A 17,623-nucleotide genomic window follows, 5' to 3' on the forward strand; every position below is an offset into this window, starting at 1 on the left:
TGCTTTATTGAGTACATGAGGGTGGGAGAATCGTAACTCACAGGACAGAGAGTACTTAGTAAGTTTGATCACCTCCTTCTTAAAATCTACTTAAAGATTTAATGGCTGAGCATTGAGATATTGACTGTCATGGTTGTGTTTAGAAATACAAGCTCTTACAGTACAACTTGGTCACTGTTCAGTTATTACCCCTTTTTCTGAAATGAATGTAGTCATGTTATTGGTTTTTCACTTAAAAAAATCTATTATACTTTCATGCGTGTGACTTGCAACACTTTAAAAATACTTTTTTTTGTAATCCATAGATTGCAAGTGTGTGAAGAGATAGGGAGCAAATTTTCAAGAATATTGTAAGCATTGTAGTAGTACCTCATCCTTTTTCGTTTCTCTGTGTGCCATCCTCAGAATGCTTGACAGAAGAGAGAGATTTCAGATGTGAAGATGTGTTTAGAATATACATTCAGTGATTTTTGCATGTTTGCTGCAAATCCTGTGGGATTTTGCTTCCCAATACACCTTTTTATTCAAAATAATTGCTTCAGAAACCTCTTACAGTAACTTAAGCTGCATTGAGTGGAGATGCTTAACTTGAATGTGGAGTATTTGTCATCAGTTAGAATGGAAGTCATTAGCATGTGATAGCTAGAGGATGCCCATTTATTTCTGTTTTACCATCTGTAATACCAGTGTCTTGAAACCTTTAGGTACTTAGAAGCTGTCCTATTTCTATTTAATCAACTAAAAATTTGGCATTTCTTAGCAACTGCAAAATATTATTCAAGGACCATCGGTCTATTCAGTAGAAGTTATTATATTAATCGGGAGCAAAGGGTAGTTAGTGAAATGAGAAATGTTTGGAGTGAAGCACTGAATAAGCGTAGACTCTGTCAAAATTGTTTTTGCTTGAGATTAGCAAGCATAACATGCAGTCAGTCAGTTTTCATGAAAACTCTCTTAAATGCGAAATGGCTAAAATGTGTTGCTGTTGTGTTAAAGCTGGCATTGGCAGTACAATCAAAAATAAACTTTAATGTGCTTTCCTTGCGTGACTTTTTTTGGTTATAAAGATGAACGTTACACAGATATTCCAAATTCCAGCCAGATTTCTTCCAGACACCATGTTCCTGCAGCCACACTCTTGTGTTTAAATGTGTATCGCCAATATGTTTTGAGCTCCATGGCCAATTTCAACAAATTTTGTAGTGAATTATGGCTAGTATGAGAACAGGTGTCTGAAGAGTGGAATAAAACTGTGTGGATATCCCAACTGAAAGAAAGGCTGCTACCCTATTTGATGCCAGAAAGTCCACGTGGGAAAAAACCCTGTAATTATATCAACCATAGACAAAGACTCAATAGGAACTTACACATCTTTGTACATCAGTCAATCTGCAGTGAGGGTCACAGGACATTGAAATTCATTCTTTCTTATGTTCACACAGCAATGTTTGTCTTCAAATTATGATTAGCATATTTTTGTGAAAAGTATTGGTGATCTTGTTCCTTTTTCTTTTGTAAAGTGTAACGTAACAGAATCAATACACCGATTTGAACCGCGGGTCAAAGATTAGGCTAGTGATGGAACTGCAGATGGCATTGCTAATGTTGCATCTGGACGGATGCATTTGAGGAATTATGCAAATGAAATATGGATAAAAAATGCTTCATGCACTGTTTATCTCAGTCAATACCCTTCTTAAGGACTGAGTTTACATAAAATAGAGCAAATGGCATAAACCAATTGAGTTTCTTTTGTAAAGGGTGGGGGTTTTTTGTTTGTGGGTCTGTTGGTTTGGAGTTTTTTCCCATTTTTTGGAGCACATTTAAAGCCATATGATCTGTTCTGTGTGCTGTCCTCTAATCCTAGGATCCTTATGTTGTAGTGACCATCTTTTTGATGGTCTTTCAGAAAATTAATGAGGGATGACAAAGCTGCCTCTGAAATATTTTGTAACCTTGGAAGATGCTGCAAGGAGTTGACATATTCTAGATAATTCAGCACTTCACATTGACTTATCAGGTTACTTAGAGCAAGCAAAAGAGATCAAACTTGACAAGTAATTTAATATTTTATGCATGATGTAATTTCTAGACTTCTGAATGGATTTTCTGTGTTTTTTTGTTTTGTCTTAAACTTGCTTCTAATACTGGTTGTAGTTGGAAGACATCCTTTAGTTCTTACATTGTAAACCTCTGCATCTCTGGTGGTCCTATATCAGTTACAGGACAGCAGTAGGCTCTTCTGAGGTGCCAGGTGTTATGTCCAAAGTCTAATGAATTGCAGTTTCTTGGTCTTTTGCAGTGTGTGTACTAGATTTGAGCTAATGTAAAACTGGATAAACTGGGTCCCATCCCAGATACTATTAAAAATCTGGTCTGTGCTGGCTTTCACACATGGTGCACTTTCTGTTTAGACTAACTCTGGGGTTTCTCTTGTTTCTTTTCTTTTCCTATTTCTGTGTTTTGAAATAGCTCTAATGAGTAATACAGAGTAGTACAATGCACTCTGAAAGTACTAGTTGCAAAATACCTCACTACTTCCTTTGTAAGGCTGTTTGCATGTGTGAGACATTGCGTCGTCTTCATTGCTGGGCACATCACTGAGACCTGTGGTGGTGTTCTTGAGCACCAGTTTAGTAAAGCTGGCGGGAAGCGTGGCTTCTGTGGTGACTGCAGAGGGATCCAAAGCACAGTTGTCTCTTGCTGTCTAGGTCTTGCTGTCTAGGCTGGTTTCAGTATTATTTCTGCGTTGAATATGAACTACATTCTGTTCCATAAACATCACCATATGTACATCAACAGTTGCTATGCAACAATGCTATTTGTGCTTCCAGTCATTTTATCTTATCTTTGTCATCAGCTATCATAGCTGTAATTTTTGGGGCGGGAGGAAAGGAGAGCATTTTGCATATATTTCAATGTGTTGTATTGAAAAAAATCAAATTTTTCTTATGCGTGTGTAGCTAAGAACTATCTAGGGGCAATTCATAGGCCTGATACAGGGTATGTTTGGTTAAAATTGTTTTTTTCTGAGCTTCCTACTGGTAGACACCCTAGCATAAGGAAGTGCTATAATTTGACAGTTTCTTTCTTGGTTGAAGTAATGAGAACATGCTTTTGTTAAACATTTAATAGCAAACTTTTCTGATTGTGATTATAAATTAATTCCCTTACTGCTTTAATTGCTTGTTGCTTAATTTTTGTGCCAGCGGGTAGCTGAGGATTACTAGCTCTAAATATAAGTAAAAATGCAGCTACATTACAGATAATGATAAAAGTTTCTTACTGAGCTAGTTCTTAGAAAAATGTGCTACTAATGTGACTTGGGAAAACAGAGACCTTGGCAGGCAATTGCATCCCTAACTGTAAAGGACTGATGGGTGGAGAGGAAGGTTTTACACTGTAGACACAAATAAAGTAGAAGATATTTCTGTAAAGTTGAGTGAGATGACTCATTTTATTGAAATTTTGAATATATCTTCACAACCCCCCCCTTCATAAGTGGGATTGCCTTAATGCCTATTTTAGTGACTTTAAATTCCTTCATGCTCGTTCCATCTTACTGAAAGTAAAAAAGTGTTTAGAGAATTCCATTGACGGGATGACTACCAGACCTTTGTTTCTGAGCAGCATTCAGGCATGAATTGTTTCACTGTTTCATGCTTTGCAGAAGATTGCTGGCTCTTAACATTGCGTTCTTCTACAGTTTTCTAAGTCTTTTCCTTCAGAATCTCCATTCATGAAATTCAATTTTTTTGTATTACTTTTCAATAATATACATAACTCTGCCTATATACCTTAGAACAGCTCCTTTATTCCCATGCCCCTTGTATATCCTCCTCTTGTTTGGTTGCTTGGTTTTTGTTTTTTTTTTCCTTTATACAGCTTCTTATATATGAAAGGACCTTTTCTGAGTTTGTACATGAATCACACCTACTATATAACTTACAATACGCAATTGTATTCCAGTGAAAATGAATATTCAGAGATTTGTATTCTGTAATTTGTATGTTTGTATTTTGAAATATCAGATATATCCGACCATTTAAAGAAACATGAAGGGAAGAAACACTAATAAAAATCCTGGAAAGATGTTTCTTTCATTAAAGCAGTTACTCCTTTAATTACATTTAATTATTTCCAGTAAAATATGTAGTGCTTAGAATCTTGATGCCTTGCGAATGTTTGACTTCTCAAATTTCTTATCAAACTGTTATTTGGGAAATAAACGCCCTCCCTCATCGTTCTGCTGTCTTAGCTCTGCCTGCTGAGGAGTTTTGACGTGTACCTGTCTACTTTAACAGTACTTTCCAATTGTCTCTGTTTGTTCAGGCTGTCACTTAACCACATATTCCAGTTTCCAAAATGCTTTGGGGTCTTACTTAATGCTTCTTTGTTCCTTCATGTACTTCAGTCTTTTATGGACTGCTCTTAGCAGAAGAGGAAAACCTATCAGGAGCCACATGATCAAAAGAAATTGAAGCAACAGCAGCCTTTCAGATCTCTGGCATTTATGCAAATTTCCAAATATATGTGAGGATCATAAAGAGAGTGCAACCCATGATCGGAAAAACAGAGTATGTGACTCAAGATAGTCTAATTACAGATAGCATGTTGATGGGTCAAGATTTCGTATGTATTATTGTGACACACAGTCCATTTGGAAAACGTGACTGCTTACATCATCTCTCCATCTCTCAAAAATGGAAATTATATTTATTTACTTACTTCATATGAGTGTTGTGAGGATTAACAAATTACTGTAAAATGGATTCAGCTGACTGGCAGGGGTAAGCTCCTCATTTTCTTTTCGTTTTTGTTATTAAAACTGTAGACTCTTAATTCCTGTACAAATTTAAACAATTGAGGATATAACGCACAAAATATATGGTGTGTTAGAATGGGCTCAGTGTGATGGGAATAGAATTGGCTTTCTGCTTACTTTGGTGGCTTTAAATTTCTTGGGTTTTTTTGAGTCTCACTGATGTATGTGTAAACTTCCTTCCCTCTGCCAAAAAAATACCCCAACCAACAGCCCCAACCTGTTGACATTTATTTGTGAATCTTGCATGTTGTGGAGGAGGCTAAGCAGCTGTAGTCTGCATTGATAAAATGTACTAAGTAAACGTAGTACAACTTCCTTTACCTTCTTCATGATATTAGTACTGAGAAAAGTTTTAAAGCAGAGACCTGTGACCTAATCACAACAAAAATAAATTGTCTAATGATGAGGAAAAAAAAAAAAAACCCTGTCACTTTTTTTGCAAGTCTTGAATTTTGTCTGTTTTTTTGTCTCTGCTGTTGAGGGCAGATTCTGTTGATACATATAAGCAAACACACACACACTGCCACCCCCCGCCCCCCGCCATGATACATGTTTATTGTTATTTGAATCAGAGATGCTATTAACAATTTTTAAGTGCGATGTCTTATGCAGGAGTTTGGGCTAGGTAGTTAGTCTTTCATTGAAACAGAGTTAAAAAGAAACAGTTTTAAATCCAGCTGCTTCTTACATCTCAGTCCAGGCAGGGGTTGGTATCTTAGTATGTTTGCACATTCTTTGTTACGTCCTTGTTGGTTCTTGTGTGTGTGTACTGAATGCTTCCTTAATTGAGTTATAACTGAATTAGAATATTGGTTGGGTAATAGCCTTATACTGTAAATGTGCTAAATACGTACAAAAAATAATGTCAATGAGAAAATACATGTTTTTCTGGAAGCAGGCTATCCTGCATGTATATCTGAAAGTTGGCAGGGATCTTAACTCACTTTGTGAATGCTCATGGGTGGGAAGAGGCCATATAATGATGTTTTCTCAGTGAGAAAGCACATGCCTTCAGCTGCTAATATTAACAACAGCCACTGGTAAAGAAAGTAGGATCTGTGAGATATTGCTTTTTCCATTTGCATTAGTCCTCAGGCTGTCAGCCATCTCAATGAGAAATCAGAGCCATCAGCCATGAAAGCCAGCAAGAATCAGTGGCAAGAAAAAGGTTTTGTAAAATATTTCATGTTCTGAGCTCTGTTAATACCCAGCCAGTAAATGGCAGAAATGATCAAACTAACTGAACTCAACAATTACTCTTGGAGTTAGAGCAGTAATTCACTCTTGCCTTTAAGTAAATAGCCTGTAATGATAGCTGTGACATGTCTGAGTTGAAAGCTAAGGACAAGTATATTTTACCATTTTTAACTTTATTTTAGATAAGTGAAAATGCTCTGTTTATTCTCTACCTTAGAAGATGCGTAAAAAGGAGAAATATAGGAGGAGCAGTCAAATTTCAGGCTAACAAATTTATGTAGGGATTTAATTTCGTAGGACTTGGTAAGCGTTAGAACTCAGTTTATCAAAATACATCCGCCGGCTGCCATCTCTTGAAATGCTGGATTGGAATTTCATGCAGAAAGCTGTTTCTGAATCTGACTCTGCCATTCCCTTGAGTGATAATTTTTTGGCAAGTCACTTTGCAGCACTTGTGGCTAGGTTTTTCCTTCATACATGCTTTGATTCTCTGCTCTGTGGAACAGGAAACGTTTCTGATTATGTGTGGTTTTTGTACCCTGTTGGGCTACAGTACCATTTGAGGGCCAATGATCAGAAAGGGAAAAGATTGAAGAAAGAAATCTTTGTGTGATCTGCGGAAAGGTTGGAGAAGTTGTTGATCAAATTAAAAAATTGACCTAATGCCAATTAAGAGCATTCTTTACAGAACCTTGATTTCTTTTTAAATATACAGTAATAATATTCATTTGTCTAGAGTGACTAGTGAGATAAATGGATACTATTCATTGCTTAGAGTGTAATTCTACTACTGATTTTATATAAATGTGTAACTTCATGCCTACAGAGCTCTGTCAGAGGTGTAATGGAGTTCTCTCATTTCATCTGTGAGTTTGGGCACTAAAGGAGATATTTTTTGTTGCTACCCATCCATGGGAAATTATTCTTCAGAAAGTAAATTTATAAACATTACACAAACCCAGTGATTGTGATTTTTATCATAATTTATCATTCTTTGCTTTGCAACCCGATTTCTAGATGTAATTTCAAATAATCAACACAGAAACATTATGTGTCCTTTTTTGTTCATTTGTTTTTTTTTCCAGAAAGCCAACCAGAAGAAAAATCTGAAAGCAGCAGCACTGGTGAGTGTGGACACTTTCTTTGAAGCACTTGAGAAATTACTTATGACTGCAGCTTTTCAGTTTTACCTTTCAAGAAATTGGTAGATTAAAAAAAGGAGTCTCTCTTTGTTATATTTCTAGGGTAGAACATCATAAAATTGAAAAATGACTTCATAAGCTGATTGTCTGCTGTGACCAAAAGCTTAAATTATTAATATTCTTTATTTAAATGAAAAGGGATAAAATGATGAGGCAGAGCTTTAGAAATGTAATGTTCTTTAGAATGTTTTTAGATTTTTTTTGGTTTCTTAGGTTCATTGTCTATATCTTTTAGTTTGAATTCTTTTCTCTTGATTGGAAAGCTTGTAACAAATTTCCAAATCTTTAGTTATTTGATTTTTCATTGCATAGACTAAGTAGTCAGGAAAATAGTGTTCTAGTATTGTACTTTATTCAATCTTTCTTTCTTGTGACAGATTTATAGACTCTTTGGAAAGAGTCCAAAATGGTTAGTTCATTGATATTATCTATCAGTTACCTATTAGTCAGTCCAACAATGTCTTAAGTACAGTTAAAAATTTTAAGGCTTCTTCTCAAACTGCAATTGCTGTAGTAAAAGTGGGGTTTTTACACAGTTCAAAGTAGTAAATAAAACTATTGCCCTTCAATTACTATTATTTTGTGAAATGAGAAATATAGAATCGTAGTATCACAGAATCATTTAGGTTGGAAAAGACCTTTAAGAACATTGAGTCCAACTGTTAACCTAGCACTGCCAACTCTACCACTAAACCAGGTCCCTAAGCTCCGCATCTACATGTCTTCTAAATACTTCCAGGGATGGTGACTCAACTGCTTCCCTGGGCAGCCTGTTCCAATGCTTGACAACCCTTTTGGTGAAGAATTTTTGTTATTTTTTATTCCGTCAAGCTCTAGACAATCAAAACACTCCCTAACATACAGGGCTACCCCACCGCCTCTCCTTCCTCGCCTGTCCCTCCTGAAGAGTTTATAGCCATCCATTGCAGCACTCCAGTTGTGCAAGTCATCTCACCGTGTTTCCATGATGGCAGCTAAATCACAGTTGTCCCACTGCACAATGGCTTTCAGCTCCTCCTGTTTGTTGCCCATGCTGGGTGCGTTGATGTAGATGCACTTCAGTTGGGCTACTGATCCCACCATGTTTATTGTTCCTATGTGACCATTCTCAGGCACTTCCATGGTTTGTAACATATCGATAACCCTTATGTCTTTGCTGCCATGTGGATCTCCATCAGATAGCAGACCAAAGGACCTCAGTAGCACACTGTCCCTCAAACATTGGCATGCTGCCCCCAGGCTTATCTCTAGCAAGCCTGGCTTTATTCCTTTCCCCCTTCAAATCTAGTTTAAAAGTCTTTCAATGAGCCCTGCTAACCACTGTGCAAAGATCTTTTTCCCTCTTTGAGGCAGGCGTACCCTGTCTGTCACCAGCAGGCCTGGTGTCGTGTAGACCAACCCATGATCAAAAAAATGAAAATTTTGCTGGTGACACCAGACTCGGAGCCAAGGATTGATCTGTTGTCTCTTCTTGTTTCTTCTGTCATCATTCCCTGCAACTGGAAGGATAGAGGAGAACACTGCTTGTGTTCCTGATCCTTTAACCTGTCATCCCAACATGCTTATATCAGGTAGCCTTAGGAATCTAAAAATTTTATTTCAGGTCTGAGCTAGGCTGTGCAGACTTCCTTTACGGCCACTGAAGGAGACAGTTCCAGAGTGTCTTATTCTAACATAGGTGTGTGTCAGTGCAATTCCCCAGCAGCTTGAGCAGAGCTCTCTTGAGGCTGTGTGTTCCTAGCTTGCTTCCTTCTCTTCTGCTAAATCCTTTGGGCTTACATTACTGAAATTCCCAGAAAGGTACATGACAGCATGAGAATCTTAGTGTCAAGTACTGTTTAAAAAAAATCCCCTTTTCTGCTTTTATTAAAGAGATGTTTCAAAAATATCATTAACGTTCTAATGCAAATAAGTGCCAATGTTAGCAAGAGCTTGTGAACCTGGGAAACTAGACACAGCTAATACAAAATATATAGACAAATCTCAGTCTTGTTAGTAGAAGGATTACTTCTGATGCACATGGATTAAATAGTGCTGGGACTGGGCTGGCACTCGTCAGTGGTAATGGCAGAGATAGTAGATGGACTGGAAAGAGCCTTACACCCCTGCCTTTCTTAAGAAGCAATTCCTAAACATAAGACTAATGCTCGTGGGTTTTCAAAATGTCTCCTTGAAAGTAATTTTTCAGATACTTTAACATGGACATGTCTATTTTTTCTAATATTTGAATTTTATTTGAATTGCATTTCATCATCAGATATTGTCAAAAATGTATACTTTGTGTCTGGCTAGGTTTGGATTTTGGTTTTTGTAGAAGGGAAGTCTTTGTAATATTGAGATGCTTTTTATTACACTGGCTTAAGCATGTCAAAAGACTAGTGTTAGAAATGTTATATTCTGTAGACTTGTACTGAATCCAAGGTGTGGTTTATAGCTTGCATTTTTTCTCAGTTACTTGTTAAAACCTGTTCATTCTGATTATATGTTAATTGTGGTGCGACTAGGGTTATGAAGGGCTACTTTTTAGAGATTAGTATTTTATGTCACTTGAAAACTGAGACTCACTGCTGAGGGATGTTGCACATAAAGTAGATCTTAAGAGTTTAACTGCTAAAATGAATCAGAATTTTGATACTTACATTGCATTTCTCTAATGTTCTTTAGATGTGGGGATGCACCCTTGGTTTTGCTTGGCTTTGGGGTTTTTTATTCTGTTTCAGTTTGTGTTTGAATGTTTGAATTGTCTGCTCTTCAGTCTTGGTGTCTCCTTCCTGTTCTGTGAATGTTGTGTAAGACGGCCACGTGTTTAGTTGTTTGCATTTTTGCTTTGGCCAGAAGAATGAATTACTGTATGCTGTGGGCTGTTTAAATACGCTGACAAGATCAAGTACTAAAGTCATTTGTTAGAACCAAGCTGGCTGTGGATTCAGTTTCTGAGCGATGATGGTTGGTTACACTGGGACATTTAAAGGAGGACTCTCAGCCATCACTTGTGCTTATGTGCTTTTTTTTCTCAAAATCGTTGTGGAACTCAGATGACCTTTTCCAAACTACCTTTCAAATAATTCAGGTTGAGCACTCCATTTTGCTGTTGATCTACTTTATCTTGGCCTACAATAAGTCCTTCTGAGGCAAAGCTAATGTCTTTTATGTATTTATGTAGCATTTTAGCATAACAAGACTGTAGTGACTGCTTTTAGGTGTTACTGTAATAAAAATAATTAAGATTTATTTGTAGTTAGAAAGTAGATAAATGAGGCGAATGAGATAAATAACATTCAGAAATCCATTGATTTATATTCTTAAAAAGTTTCCCCACTTTTTTACATTTGGAGGGTACTGTCAACCTTCAGAATTTCTTATGTCGTAAATCATTAGTATTATGTATGACATTTTTAATCACATTTATTGTTGGGCTGGTTGTCAACCACTTACCAAAAAGCAAGGTATTACCAGTGTTATTACTCTGCTTAATACCATTTGGAGACAGACAACACGATAGTGGGTCAGACCAAAGATCATGTAGCTGGTATCCTGTCCACAGTGGTGGGCAATAGCAGATGCCTTGAGAAGAGTGTGAAAACAATGCAGAAGCATAGTGATACCTCCCCAAAATACTTCTTCCAGCCTTTGATGAGTCACAGCTCAGAGAGATCCAAAGCCAGGGCTGTGATTTTACTTAACAGGCCCTCGTGGATTTTCCTTCTATGAAACAAGTTTACCTAAACTAAATTTGAGCTCCTTTTGCATACGGAATTTGATAATTCTAGATCACTTTTTCTGTACAGAAATCCTATTTGATTATTGCATGTGATAAACAGTGCTTGGTGATTCAGCCAGTGATGTTTAGTGCCTGAAGGCTGGTTTATGTTAAATGTGAGTGTAGCAATTACACGCTTATCTAAAGGAAAAGAGAAATGAGAATTGGCTCTGCTTGTTTCTATATGATGCCAAACAAGTGATTTAACCCAAATATGCATATGTATCTCCTGTTTGCTTACGGCTTTGCTTGCACCTAAGTGTAAGTGCTGTCAGTGGTTGTAGAAGCTGTGAAAACCAAACATTTTCTGCCACTTGAAGTGTGACCTGACCCCTCTCTCCCAAATAAAAACACCCAGAAGCTGCTGCCCTGAGCCTGTGTTGTCTGTTGAGAATGATATGGTAAAGAAATACACAAGTACATTTGCTCTTACATGAGAATGTACCGTCCTTGTGGAAGTGTGTTAAATGAAATTTGCATGGGCAGCAATTGATTATAATGTTACCTAAGCTTTGAGAATGTAGTTTTGAAAGCATATTATTTCTTTTGGGGGCGGAGGAGTATCAGCTCTGTACACAAACTACAGATGCACCTTTTTCTTCAAGAATGTGTACACTGAGGAGTGTTATGTGCAATCTACTAGTTGAAATTCCTGAACCTATTTCAAGCCAGTTGAACTCCTATTATATCCAAATTTCATCTCTTAAAGTCTTTTGATGTAAGCTTATAGTTTTTCAGTACTTAACATGCTTTTGGACAAGGTGTTAGTCATGTCTTTCCCTGCTAGTGAGTAATACAAATGCCTTCTAGTGAAGGGAAGAGGAACCATTGGGACCATTTATGATTTGACATTGGGTAAGAGGAATAAATTAACTGAGCTGCTGCAGACAATGTAGTGTGAACCTAGTATTAAAATTTTGCCAATTGTGAATCATAGAATCATTTAGGTTGGAAAACACCTTTAAGATCATAGAGTCCAACACTGCCAAGTCCACCACTAAACCATGTCGCGAAGCACCACATCTACACATCTCCAGGGACAGTGACTCCACCACTTCCCTGGGCAGCCTGTTCCAATGATTGACAACCCTTTCACTGAAGACATTTTTCCTAATATCCAGTCTAAACCTCTCCTGGCACAACCTGAGGCCATTTCCTCTTGTCCTATCACTAGTTACTTGGGAGAAGAGACCAACACCCACATCACTACAACCTCCTTTCAGGCAGCTGTAGAGAGCAATAAGGTCTCCCCTCAGCCTCCTCTTCTCCAGGCTAAACAACCCCAGTTCCCTCAGCCACTCCTCATCAGACTTGTGCTCCAGACCCTTCACCAGCTTCATTGCCCTTCTCTGGACACGTTCCAGCACCTCAATGTCCTTCTTGTAGTGAGGGGCCCAAAACTGAACACAGTACTCAAGGTGCGGCCTCACCAGTGCCGAGTACAGGGGCACGATCACTTCCCTAGTCCTGCTGGGCCGCACTATTTCTGAAACAAGCCAGGATGCTGTTGGCCTTCTTGGCCACCTGGGCACACTGCTGGCTCATATTCAGCTGGCTGTCGACCAACACCCCCAGGTCCTTTTCTGCCAGGCAGCTTTCCAGCCACTCTTCCCCAAGCCTGTAGCGTTGCATGGGGTTGTTGTGACCCAAGTGCAGGACCTGGCACTGAGCCTTGTTGAACCTCATACAGTTGGCCTTGGCCCATTGATCCAGCCTGTCCAGACCCCTCTGTAGAGCCTTCTTGCCCTCCAGCAGATCAACACTCACACCCAACTTGGTGTGGTCTGCAAACATACTGAGGGTGCACTCGATTCCCTTGTGCAGATCATTGATAGAGATATTAGAGAGAACTGGCCCCAGTACTGAGCCCTGGGGAACACCACTTGTGACTGGCCACCAACTGGAAGTTAACTCCATTCACCACAACTCTTTGGGCTTGGCCATTCAGCCAGTTTTTTACCCAGCAAAGCGTACGCCCATCCAAGCCACGAGCAGCCAGTTTCTCCAGGAGAATGCTGTGGGAAATGGTGTCAAAGGCTTTATTAAAGTCCAAGCAGACAACATCCACAGCCTTTCCCTCATCCACTAAGCAGATCACCTTGTCGTAGAAGGAGGTAGGAAGGCAGGACTTGCCTTTCATAAACCCATGCTGACTGAGCCTGATTGCCTGGTTGTCCTCTACGTGCCGCATGATGGCACTCAGGATGTGTCCATAACCTTCCCTGGCACCGAGGTCAGACTGACAGGCCTCTAGTTCCCTGGATTCTCCTTCCAGCCCTTCCTGTAGATGGATGTCACATTAGTTAACCTCCAGCCAACTGGGACCTCCCTGGTTAGCTGGGACTGGTGATAAATGATGGAAAGTGGCGTGGTGAGCACTTGTGCCAGCTCCCTCAGTACCCTTGGGCAGATCCCATCTGGCCCCATAGACTTGTGTGTGTCGAAGTGGTGTAGCAGGTCACTAACCATTTCCCCTTGGATTATGGTGGCTTCATTCTGCTCCCCATCCCTGTCTTCCAGCTCAGGGGGCCGGGTACCCAGCGAGCAACTGGTGTTGCTATTAAAGACTGAGACAAAGACGATGTTCAGTACCTCAGCCTTGTCCTTATCCTTTATCACTAAGTTTCCCCCCCCAACCAATAAAGGATGGAGGTTCTCCTTAGTCCTCGTTTTGTTGCTAATGTATTTATAGAAACCTTTTTTTATTGTCTTTTATGGCAGTAGCCGTAATGTACATGTTTGACTAGGCGCAATGGTATACAAAACTTGGATTGTCTGTAGATCGCACTTGATTCATTTTTGATACTGCACTAAAAAAAATTCAGGTGTTGATGATAGTTGTGTTAGAATATTTGAAATTCAGTGTAAGCACTTTGATTCACTGAACTACATGCAGGAAAATCAGTAATTTTTGTTAAAGGCACAGAGTTTTTCCATTATGACACAGAACTGCATAAAGCTGCCAAATGCACCTTTGATTTCATCTGCTTTAAAGCAATTAACATATATTAATTATACTTCAAAAGTGAAATTCTAACTAAAAAGTGATCATCAGGAGGAATAAAACAATGATTCTTAATTTAAATACTTGCTTGAAACTCAGTGCTGAAGGTAACTTAGTTAAAGAATCTGCCATTTTCAAGCCACAGAAACTGTTTTTTGTCTTGGAAAAACTTAAAATACGAGCTTCCCAGTAGTTTTCCAGGAGCCACAATCATTAACGAGACCCCATTTGTAGCTGTTAAAACACACAAAGAAGCAACTATACCTGCTATCAGGTATTTGTAGTGAAAGTCAGTTATACTGATTAGAATAAATATTGTGGAGAATCAGGGAAGGTGCACTGGTAGAACAGCAGAAAGTACATGGATTTAATGTAGGTCAATGTTAACTGGAGTTAATTTTTTTAAGAACTTGCATAAATGGCCTTAGTATCCTTAGAGTCTGGCTATTTATTTTAGTATACTGTATGAATATTTTAATATTTATGTTTGCCTGAGCTGTACTTATGTATTTATTGTCATGCAGTCTCTATTCTGAGAACAGAACCCAATACAAAGCAGTGGGAGTTAATCCCATGAGCCTGTACTGTTCTTCAGCAATGTTCGCGTCCAGCTTGTCGAAGTACTGGGCTAAGCAGAAGCATGCTTTTGGCTCAGTTCAGAGTTCTTAGTCTTCCCTTCTGACTCTCAAGAAATTTTAGGAATTTCAGCCATGCCTGGCATTGCAGATCGTGACTCCACAAATTGTGTTTGTCTTCTGTGAGGGATTTTGCTGATTATTGCAGTTCACCCACCTACCAGCATGATCATATTTGATGGGTTCAGACCTTTGCAGTATTGCAAATTAGAGCCTCGACTGATGGATCAAAGGGGCAGAGAGAGATCAAATGCTTGCTGCCTTGGCCAGCACAAGACTAGCATGTAGCAGATGTAAAGCTAGCAGGAGGCAGTTTCAAAGTAAATAAGAAGAGGTGCTTCTACACTGAGAATGTAGTTGAGGTATTAAATTCCTATTAAATATGTAGATGTGGTGTTTGCTAAAGGCTTACATGACCTTGGAGGAGGCCAAACAGGTATGTGAAAGAACATCCACCTAAGGGTACTAAGATTGAGAGGACATCCAATTTAAGGGACCTCAAGCCACAGAAGTCTGGTGGACGCTGGGATGCATACCCAGTAGGAGAATCAAGCATGACCGTACTGTCCTTAAGCTTCTTCATGGATACCCACTTTTGGACACTGTGATGGAGTTACAATGCTGAGCAAAGCAGACCTTTAGTGTCACCCAGTACTGTTAATCTCAGGCTCTGTTAGTTGGGGTTTTTTCCTATTTTTTTCCCCCAACTCTGTACCATTGTTACATAGCTTGTATCAGGGATAGTTGAAGTTTCTTCTACTTAACCATGGAGGTAACTTTTGAGGGGGAAGGCAATGAAGGCAAAGGCAAGAACAGCTCTTCTAAGGTTACGTGTAGTCATTTACTTCTGCCTTTGCTAACCACAGCTGCGAGAGTACTAGAGGCTGCAGCACAGTAGGACCCGAGCTTTCTGTGTGCTTGAGTCTGGAAACAGTCTAGCAGAGCTCATTTGGTGCTTTTCCTGAGCTATAAGGCTTTTCCAGCCCCAGCATCTTGCCAACAGCTGTGGTGATACAGGAGCAGGAACAGCATGTAGCTGTGCTACAGCATATTGTCTTACTCATGCAGGTTGTCTTAGGGATTTCTGCACTGTACTCTGTGGGCAAGTCATAAAATCATCATCTGTGCACAGCAGAAACATCGTAGAGAGGTGGACTTTTGTCATCATATGAGAAGACATAAAATAGCCTACATGTTAAATTTCTGCCATATTGGGAAAGAACATGATTTGCTGTTCATTTTAGAAAATGTGTTGGAAATATGACAAGACCTGGCAATGCTGCAGGCCTTAGATAAAGTTAGTACTGAGAAGACTCCTAATCTGAGAGTACCTTTATTCTGTTTAGCTGATTCTTATCAGCCTGGCTTGCAGGACCTTTGATTTGTCTCCTCTGAGATTACCAGTTTCAGCATTGAGAAGATGTACTGCTTTACTCCTGATACTTGCCAAAGGCTTTATTTAAGTAGTAGAGAGGCAATAAATGATTGGGTTTAGTGTTACAGTTGCTTCTTCTGTTTACGTTTTTTGATGCTTAGCCTGTTCATTGCTAGTTTGTTTGCTTAATTTTTTTCTTCCTAATTGAGAGAGTCTGTACCCACCTCTGACCTGTTCTTTTTTTCTTCATCTGTTCGCTATGGTACAAAATCAGGAACCTTCTTTGAGATAACAAGCAGCTTTCTGTGGAGCTGCAGCAGTAGATCTGCAGCTTGAGGTTTTCTATTAACAAATTTTTTAAAAAGTGAATTCCTTTGACCTCTGCTGCAAAAAAGAAAATTGCCTTTCTGAAACCCGACATATGAAAAGCCGAAAGAGATTTTTTTTATTATTATTATTTAATCATTTCAGGATAATTAGATGTTACGTGTGTTATACAACTTCAGTGTTGCACTATGTGGGTATCTGCCTGTTCCATAAACCCAAGGCCCCCGGGTGACGGTCACTAACACAGAGTCCCTCTGCCTTCCTCTTCATCTCCTAGTGCTCAGGTATTGTAGGCTCTCTCACCACACTGCTCTCCCCACCCTTGCTGCTCAGGGAGTCTGGCACTGCAAGCTTCCGTGAGCAAGCCCCTTCAATCCTCGTCATCCTGGGGCATTACCCTAGAAAGCAGTCTTAGGTTTTTAAATCTGCATTCTCTTCTCCTTGGTGTGCTGCTGCAGCTGGTGAAGTGCCACCCCCTTACACAGGACACCAAATCTCCCTTTAGGAGATGTGAGCAAGAAAACCTGCCACCTCCTTTTGGCCAGGCTTTCCATACCTGGAACAGAGCTACTGTTGAAAGCTTGGGGTGGAGTGGTGTCAAAGGCAAAAAAAGGTGTATCCTGGAAAAGCGTAGACATCTAGTTTTTCAGGTAACTAAAATAATGGTTGGGATGGAACTAGTGGAATCCCCCTTTAATGTCCAGAAAGATGGTGGATTTTATGAACTCCCAGTAAACAAGGTTCTGTCCCCCCAAGTCACACCACCAGTAAGCAAGGCAATACTGTAGTAATTTTCAGCATTATCAGTTTACAAACCTTCAGAATGGGTCAATTTGCAACAGTCATCTTCTAACTACTTGGTTTTGAAAACTTAACATGTTGAACTTGCATGTCATCATGTCCTAGTAGTGTTTTAAATGAGTAGCTGCTGTTTACAGCTATAATTATTGTACCAGCTTTGTGAACGGTTTTGTTTCTGAAGTGGTAGAGCAATATTCTTTTCTGAAGCTTAAAATGAACAAACGTGGTGTTAAATGATAATGGCAATGATGTTAAACTGTTAACAGCGGAGATAGAAACAGCTTTTTGGGAGACTTGCTTTAGCTGTGTGTGGTACTCCTACTACACACATTTTTAGGAAAAGAAATCAACTGTCTAGTTCTACAGGATATTATGCAATTTCTTTCAGAAAGAAAGGCAACTGTGCTTTCTTTTTCTGAGTGCTTGCTCATCCGCATTCCTCAGGTGTCATCATACATTGCCCTCCTACCTTCCCCAGCTCTTGCCACGCTTCTCAT

General features: G+C 39.3%; 1 protein-coding gene across 2 annotated transcripts in view; it reads left to right on the plus strand.

The window, feature by feature from the left end:
• The window catches only part of GTF2F2 (general transcription factor IIF subunit 2), a 97,989-nt gene that overhangs the window by 10,872 nt on the left and 69,494 nt on the right, over positions 1 to 17,623 (plus strand). The window contains exon 5 of one of the 2 annotated variants that reach the window (XM_075741807.1): positions 7,108 to 7,146. The exons of the other annotated variant lie outside the window; for it this stretch is intronic. Within the exon in view, the coding sequence (XP_075597922.1) occupies positions 7,108 to 7,146 (39 nt within the window). The remainder of the gene's footprint in view (positions 1 to 7,107; positions 7,147 to 17,623) is intronic. 2 annotated transcript variants of the gene reach the window in all.

The sequence above is a fragment of the Balearica regulorum genome, chromosome 1 (assembly GCF_011004875.1).
Source record: "Balearica regulorum gibbericeps isolate bBalReg1 chromosome 1, bBalReg1.pri, whole genome shotgun sequence".
NCBI lineage: Eukaryota > Metazoa > Chordata > Aves > Gruiformes > Gruidae > Balearica > Balearica regulorum.